A 9082-nucleotide genomic window follows, 5' to 3' on the forward strand; every position below is an offset into this window, starting at 1 on the left:
TAATGGTTAAAAGTTATTGCTATCATTTCATTAATGGGATTACAGAAAATTGTTGCAATGCAACAGCTGGTATAGACTAAGGTTGTGCATACCAGCACAGGGTTAACACAAGAGGTGAAAAAGAATACTGATTATATGAGCTTATAGAGATCAAAAAGAATTTGGATTTGCTAAATTGGGTGATCAGCGTGGCTGTAACAAATTCCACCAATCATGCATCCATGGTTCCCTGAGCTTTCTTTTGGTAAACTGCTTCCAAACATTCTTTAGCTCTATGAACCTTTGACTGAAGGTAAAAGCTCCCATTCTTAGCATTTTGCTCAAACAAGTTGTCATATTTCTGCAAATAGCTCACAGAAAAGCTAGTCAGAACTACATAAAAAATGTGGCATGACAAATCACAGAATAATAAGTAAAATTGTCTAGGAAACCTGCAAGATTTCCTCCCATGATGAATGCTCTGTGACCCCTAAAATCTGCCTAGCCTCTGGTTCAGCCATACTTTTGCTTGCTCTCCTGATATTCTGCACTGTTTCTTGAGCGATACCAGATTTTGAGGCATCTGCATTTCAATCAAGCACAAAGTAGATATGTTCAATTCAAGGATTTCAGACAGCGTACAGCAAAATTCATAAATGCAAGATTACAATGATTATTATTAAAAAATAAAAACCCATAAACTGAACACTTCCAAACACTGACACAGTGGGAAGACATACTTGCAAGTGCTTGACGATATGCCTGAAACACAGCCCTTCCTAATATTCCAGAGCCCATCACAATCAAGTTTGCAAGAATTCTTGCAGCCTGTACAAATACAAAAAAATTTAATTGTCTGTCTTGTCTCATAGCCTTTACCTGTTATTTTATTAATGATGTTTCCCATTTTCTTAAGGGTGTATGAACAAGCAAAGCACATACTATACCCAGTTGAGCCATTGAAGGTAACCAAATTTAAGGCCAACAATACAAGATATTACAAAACACCATCATGAAACCCAAAAAAATGAAAAAATCCTTTTAAGGTTTTCAACAAACTATCTCAGTTTCTTGGACAATATCGTAAAGTGCACAAACTATCAAAATGACAACATAAAAGGAAAGGTTAGTCATCCTAATGAGAACATGATAAGGAATTATATCTCATCCGAACTGAGTACCCAAATCACATGACTCATAGCTTGATGATCAGAATGCACTAGTGATAAAGATGTTCCTGCTGTGAGATTGTCAAGAAATCTAAGATCTTCGTCCCCAAGAATTATAGCCACATTACCATGAAGTGCTCGCCACAACTATTCTTAATAACACAACTCGAGTGAGCACAATATTCAATATGTGCATATAACATGAATACTTTCAAAGCAGCATAGAAAATATTTCGACAGCCATTTCCAAGGAGACAACCGAGTTACCGACAACATTCCCTCATTCACTTTTCAAAAATTCCAAGAGAGCCACTTCAGGGGCAAGAACAAGTGCCTCCCAACATGACACATCACTTTCTACTTGTCTAATCTTTCCAAGCATATGAGACATAACAACATAGCACCTAACAACCCTTAGAAAGTTTAAAATCAATAAAGCACCCAAGAGACTTATAGACCACATTATTAAATTTACAGTGTTTCTGAAAATGACATATTCCGGTGAAAATTTTATTATAAAATCAACAGAGTAAAGTACTTTAACAACCTCAAGAAAAAGAAATATATCGGAAATATGAAAATCAGGTGCAGAGTTATTTACCATTGCTGAAGATTTGAGCAATATATATTATTTATATATCCACCAACTGGAGGGGAGGTTGCCGTTGAAGATACTTCAGAATCCGCAGAGCCTACAACGGCAAAAATCGATCATGTTAGTGGAATCAAGTGCGAAAAATTAAACTGATTATAAATTATCCTGAGGAAGAAAAGCAAATATTATCACTTACAGAAGGAGATATCGAATTAGAAATTCAATGGAGACAAAAGTCGAGGGGTTTTTGGTTGATGATTATTAGGGTTTTGAACAGAAAGGGGTGAAAACCTGGAAATTAGGGGACTCTTAAGTTGGGCTTGTTATCGTAAGCCGACAATATCCCCATCGATTTCGATATGGATGTAGTAACTTGGGCCATCATGGGCTGAGCCGTTTTTGTAATTAGAATAGAGTGTGGGTTTTGGGAGGTAACATTAAAACGGCATTGAACAATTTGAGTTAGAGATGTTCACTTTCTGGGCCGGATTGGGCCAAACTCTCCTTTTTAAAACCAAGCTCGAGTGTGACCTGGCCCATCAATTTAGTTATTCTTTTATTATTAAATAATCAAATATTATTTTTATATTCAATATTTTGTTTTAAAATAAAAAAAATATTAATTATTAACATAAAAATCTAGAAAAGATATTTATTTTTTAGAAGGAAATAAAAATAGTACATTTATATCAAAATATTGTATGAGAATTAAATTTTAATAACATCGCTTAATAAAATCAAAACACTGAAGATTACTAAGAAGTGTCATACCAATAGAATATTAAAAAACCATATTCGTAAGAAAATTTACTAGACAATTGGATTTACAATACATATGAATTATATTGACTTGTCCTTTTTTCTTTAAGAGATATTAAATAGCTAAAGTCAAAATCTGAATTAACATTTAGTTCATATGGTTCTATTTAAATCACCTAAGCAATGATTTTATTGTCCATAGCCAACATCACCTTACGAAGTCCCTCATCCCATGCCATCAACAAATGCCAATAATTATTTCATAATTCCGCTCAATATGTAGAACAATTACAATAATTTTGTTTCTTTTTCCAATCATTTATTATTTTTTGTTTAATTCTTATTAATGCAAAATATTTATAATATCATAATTTTCTTGATAAAAAACTCAATAAAAAATCTACTCAATAGTTAAATTTCAATAGCATACCAAACAATTTTTATATAATAAATTCAATACTTAAATTATTCTGAACTAAAAATTGAGTACTTGATTTTTGAAGATTGAATATTTCTAGTTTATCAAACAACACCTAAATTAATTAAAAAAAGTTAAAAGTAAATTGTTACTAGATTATCCCAAAGTATTGTACAATAATATAGTCATTGCTTGGCAGTATTTGATTAGTGATGAGTCACCACTATTTTCCCGCTAATTTTTGCTTACCCCCAAATCCTAAAGGTGAGGTCAAATTAATCCAGCCTTGCTCTTCTATTCGTAACTGTCTTGTTTGTTTCCGTAACTGTTCCCAGCTTCACATGACAATCAAGTTGAATATATAGAGCTTAAAATTGATACAAACAGGGAAGCTTAATGTATTATGCTGCAATGGAGAGTGTTTTCATTCCACATCCATATAGTCTTAAAGATGTGCAATCATTCCTGAGCACAATTTACAAGCATCCGAAAGCAAACCCCAATTGAAAGATGTAAACAATTGAGTACTAAGAACTGAAACTTCTTCAGTACTGGAATATATATATATAGCAGATCAGTTTGGAAAAGAGTATTTTATTGTCATCCTGGTGCTGATGGTGTTTCATTTTCTCACAGCATCAACTTTCTTTTGCTTGCGAGGCTTTTTGGGTTTGAGCTCCATCTCAGGCTCCTGTTAACCACCATCCACATCTGCTTCTTCAGAGTTTTCTTCATGAATATCACTGCTCCCTGACAGATCTTCCTGTGCACAAGCGGTTCCATTCTCACGGGGTTCCTCAGCAGAATTCTCGTTCTCTCCAATCTGCTTGGCAATCAGGTTCTTGAGCTCTATGTTTACCTGTCATAGTCAATACACATAAGCTAGCTTATCATCATGCTTGATCATGTTGGGGTACAAACATGTATGTATGATTCTCCAATTTCCGATAAGAGAGTGTTAAAAAAGAAACTAGACTTCAAAAGATCCTAAAGGGCGTTTCAACCATGTTCAATGTTGTAGAGGTCAGGATTAAAGCACTTTTTCTTCCCTCTTCTCAGAAATCCACTGGAAAAATGAAGCAAAAATAAACTGCATTTTGGAAGTAAGAGCAAAATCCAATGCAATACCTTTAAGTTGTTCAAATATTCAGATAAATCACTTGGGCAAGAAGGGCACTTCAAGACATTTCTTTTTGACCGCAGTGGTCGTCCGCCTGCGTTTCTCTCTCTTACAAGTGAATGGCCAGCAAATACACCTTCTAGACAAGACTTGCAAAAATTATGACCGCATGGTGTTGTTACTGGCATTTCCAGCACTTCCTTACAGATGGGGCAACCATATTCTGCAAAGAAAATTTTCAAAGTTAACATCAAATGAACGATCAATTCTAAAGTAAATGTATGATTTACATATTGCAAAAACAAATTATTCTATGTAGACATTTTTGCACAAAACTTGCCTCTACATCAAATTGTTCCTAAAACAACTCCAAACCAGATATTTATAGTCAATTTTCCAAATGTTAGAGCTATAGCAACAAGAGAAAAATGTAAACTATGCTACACCAGGTCATAACCAAATGAAAAGAATGCATGGTTAAACTAGTAGGCAGTACAAACTAACGTTTTTGAAGCCTCTTTTTAGCAGCTGCACTCTGTGCTTGCTTAACTATTATCCTTGACCTCTTCCTGCCAACAGAATTACCAGTATTTTCTTTTTGCTTGCTGATAGGTGGTGGTTTAATCCACTTCCAGCAACCATCAGCCTCCTGAAAAGAAAAGCGAAGACATACAGAGAAGAGCATGCATGTGAATTGGAATCGACACAGCACTATTCTTGAGATATTTTTGTTTTCCACTTATAAATTACTCATTTAATTCCATATCATCAGCTAGCCTGTTGCACTCCTTGGGTTTGACTAAATTATAAAGTTAAGTTCCAAATAGTGACGCCACCAATAAGCCCTGTGCAATCCAAGTTTAGGGCATAAATATTTAAATATACAACTTACATCATAGTCCCATGATGGGCTTTCCTTTCTCTCCGTTACATTCGATGCCTTTTTCAGCTCTTCAATGACTGGCAAAGGTCTAGGACAATCCCCATGCACATCACTACAGTCAAGATAAGGAAAACTTAGTGAAAAGAATGATATACATCATGTATGAATCACAGAGCTCATCGGCAAATCTAGAAACTGAACCTGGTCCATGGGGCAGGATCATTGTCACATCTAACAAATAAATATCGACAAACCTTGAAACCCTATACAGGAAAGCATTTTATCATTATAATAAAAAATTTATTCTGCAAAAGAAGAATCAAATTGGAAATATCTCTGTGTTGGATAGCAAGTACCTGAACTCCAACATTCAACCAGCATTTTTCAACTCTGTAAATTCCATCATAACGTAGGCCTTTTTCAGGAGCATATGAAGAATGCTTGTCTTTAAAAGACCTATTCATCAGAACAAGGGGAAAATGTTAATAGGTTGATAGGTAAGAAACAAATATTAGGAGAAGATATGAACTACCAAGCCATTAAAAAAAAGAAAAGAAATGAACTACCAAAAATTCTCTGACAACTGAACTTGATTCTTTCAAGAATAACATCCTTACAAGATTACTGCAACTAATTACAGGATAGAAAAATTATAGCAGATTGTAATACATGTAGAATGGGGGGCAATCTTTTAGACATGTTAATTGGACATGATCCTTGATGGAACAACTATATCAGCACAATCATTTTAATTATTCAACCATCCAAATCTAGACATGCGCAGTAAGGAGGGAATGCGTGTTGTTACTTATACAATCCTGGATATAAAGCCAAACAAAATTAGACAATGTTAAATCCAAGATCCTGTTGCAGACCAGCATTCCAGAAAAAGGTGAATCAGCTTCGGATGAAGCCAACGACAAGAGTGTATAGATAAAGGACTACACTCAATAAATTGTCTGAGCAGGTAATTAAGAACCCAAGCAGGCTGCATTATCAAATTGTCATTTTCACACATCAGCTAGGCACCTTTGGCTTGGTTGTGTAGACTTCATTCAGAAGTGAAGCCCCTTGAGGAAACTCTACTCAAGGTGTGTGATGGTGTAACTTTCAAATTGAATACCATTGTGGACATTCCAAGGATGTTAGGATGCCATAGAAGAAAAGCGACATTCGTAAATTACATAATCAACATGCACATATGGAGAAATTGGTCCTCAATGGATTCATGACCAAACATAATTCTATCCTCAAGTTATTGGATTAGTATTTTCCACAGGCCCATAAAACTTTATTTCTATTGCTATATATTATACCATTTAGAAGAAAATTTAGCTTCTTAATGTAAACAGGTAAAAAGAAAATTAGTCCGAGTCATGGTAAGGGGTATCAACTACTTTAATTAATTGAAATCAAGAGAGCTTCAATTAGGTTGAAAGAGAAACCTTACTTATTGAAACTCACCTGATAACTCTGATAGGGTAACCATTTTTGCAACTGAGACGAAGAGACTCATTCCCACTCTTAAACTCTTGATCAAAAGATTGGTCCTTATTAGTCCTTTTGTTCCCACTCAGGTCTCTTCCCCCACTGCATTTTGTCCATGCAAACCAGTAAATTTCAATGGAACAAAGTATTAAATTCAATGCTATACATTTTATAGATGCTGCCAAACAAATAGGAGAAGAATCGAAGAAAACAAGAAAACATGAATTTGTTAGAGAATAAAAACTCATGGCGATATTTGTGATTAAGACATTTAATTTTCTTATAGGATGATACTTATGAAGTAAAAACATCAATTGTAAGGAATTGAGACAGGAAAAGTAAACAAAGCGAGCCGATACGGGGCTATATGGTCAACCAAATATGATGCAGCAGCCATATAGAAAACGTACCTTCCTGTGTAAAGGAACCACTCTCCATGGTCCTCGTCATCTTCGTAACCTCCAGAGAGTATGACTGACTGTGCACCGTGATCTTGTTGGCCTGCAATGCCTTTAATTGGAGGAAAGTGAGCACCCCACTGCCGGCATTCTAACCTATCTGCCCAAGTGTCTCCAACCAGCACCCCTCGGTTCCTCTCTGGATCATTTTCAGCCAGAATAGGACCGAAATGATCTGTTGGCACAGTGACAAATATCCTGCCACTGGCAGCATTAGCCTTCCCGCTCTTCTTAGCCCGCTCCGTAGTGTACGCCTTGTCCGGCCTATCTTGATTGCGTACATATTCATAAACCCTTGAAGGCATGTCAGAAGCATTCGAGCTCAACATCTTTGCCTTTCGAATGGCAAACACTAGCATAAGGTTGATGCGAGGTTGACTTGCCATTGCGGCAGGTATTGGGTTACGGCATAAGGGACAAGTGCTGTTCCTTTGTCGTCGAGTCGAACTCTGGAAACATTTCAGGCAGAAATTGTGCCCGCATGGCGTCTGAAAAAGGAAAGTCACTCCATTTACTTTGGGAAGTAAAGATTTAAGGAATTGCCCGATCCGTTTGATATAAATTGTAGGTGGAATCCACATTTTATTATGAAGCATGAAACCAGTATGCTTATATTCAAGCAGTTGGTTTAAACAGAGAAAGATGTTTGTAATATTAACTGCACCATATGCATCAACATAAAGAGGAAAGAAAGAAAAGACTTACGATTAATGTGATGCGATAGTATATATATTTTCATTCAAAATCCTTTCATAAATACCAAAATTATAATCAAAAGAGAGAAAAGAGAGAAGAGAGAGAAGAAGCAATAAGAAAGGAGGGGAAAATCATTAAAAAATGAAAAATATAAAAACAACAGAACGAAACGTCGTAAGACCTTCGAAACCTTAACAAGGCGAAATCTAGAGAACAAGAGTAACCGTAAAAACAGCAACACCCTAAAGTATAATGGTTTATTAGTAAAGGAAGTTGAGAGAAAGAGAGAAAGAGCGAAAGAAGCTAAAGCTCACCGAAACAGGTCTGTCAAGCATCTTTAAGCAAATGGAGCAGTTGAAGCTCTCATCAGAGACCTCCAACGCGTCACATTTACCCTCGACCATCTTCTCTTTCCCCTTACCCTTATTTTTTCCACCATTCTCTTTCTCCGGTCCAGCAACTCTCCCGCTAAGCAACTCCTGCCTCTTCCTCGCTTTCTCCTCCTCCGTCAGCGACCCGTCAGCCTGGATCGCCATAATCTGAGCAACTATAGTGTCACCGGAAGAAGAAGAAGCACCACCAGTCACGGTGGCTTCGTCGACGACGACGGCTAGTTCTTCTTTAGTGGGGTTGTTGTTGTCGTCGCAATCAGGGCACCCCATGCCAATATCCTCCAAGGCAAGGGATTCACGAACGGCAATGAGGCAAGTCAGGTGCCAAGGGGTTTTGCAGATGATGCAATCGATTATATCTTCCTCGTCTGGCCAGGTTTTGCATAACATGCAACGGCCTGTTGGGTCGCAAGACCGCTTCTTACCAGGCGTCGGCTTCTGGTCAGCATTCCCCATTGTTGTTTTCTTTTGACGACAAACGAGAGAGAAGTGATGAGAGAGTGAAGTGCGAACTGAAATTGAAGGATTGATGGCAAAATAGAGTCTGCAGTGAGGGGTTTTTATAAGGGGAAGGGAGGGGGAGACTGGGGTTTCTGATTTGACGTGACGCAGAGACGGGTTTTTGGAATCATTCGCTGTGTCAACTTTTTCCCCTTTACGGGCAAAAATATTCATGCAACAATGTATGAAGCCAGACAAGCCTGTCAAATGACAAGATTGTCCCTAATCCTACGTTCTTTTTTTTTTTTACATTCACCTTTTTTTCTCCTTTTATCATGCACATATTGAATGAAAAGATGCACTTTTGTAGAGTTATTAACATGAAATTATGCATATTTTGGGTAATGAAGTATTTTAGACATGCGAAAATATATTTTTTAAATAATTGTTTAATTATTAAAATTTATATTAATTTAACATGATTTATTCTACTAATAAGATATATTTACAAAAAAAGTGTTGCTAATATAACATACATGCAAAGATGTGGCATTATAATTGATATGCTTACGTTTGCACACGTTAAGATAGAGCATCTACGTTACATCAAATGATAAAATTACTAATTATAACAGAGTTTTAGATTGATTCTTTATAATTAAATGACGTCAAAATTAACTACAT

At 36.2% G+C, this 9082-nt stretch overlaps 1 protein-coding gene and 1 pseudogene across 1 annotated transcript; both read right to left on the minus strand.

Annotated features, from left to right (window-relative positions):
- LOC18605209 (Protein Transporter, Pam16) lies at positions 1-2090 on the minus strand. Its single transcript, XM_007038094.3, has 5 exons — positions 1940-2090; positions 1750-1840; positions 720-807; positions 432-562; positions 1-340 (listed from the first exon to the last, which is right to left on the minus strand). The coding sequence occupies exons 2-5, from the start codon at positions 1750-1752 to the stop codon at positions 212-214; spliced, it is 351 nt and encodes a 116-aa protein (XP_007038156.1). The 5' UTR covers positions 1753-1840; positions 1940-2090; the 3' UTR covers positions 1-211.
- Positions 2091-3542: 1452 nt separating this feature from the next.
- Positions 3543-8413, minus strand: LOC18605210 (E3 ubiquitin-protein ligase ORTHRUS 2-like; annotated as a pseudogene).
- Positions 8414-9082: the final 669 nt, after the last annotated feature.

The sequence above is a fragment of the Theobroma cacao genome, chromosome 3 (genome assembly GCF_053813885.1).
Source record: "Theobroma cacao isolate CCN51 chromosome 3, ASM5381388v1, whole genome shotgun sequence".
Taxonomy (NCBI): Eukaryota; Viridiplantae; Streptophyta; class Magnoliopsida; order Malvales; family Malvaceae; genus Theobroma; species Theobroma cacao.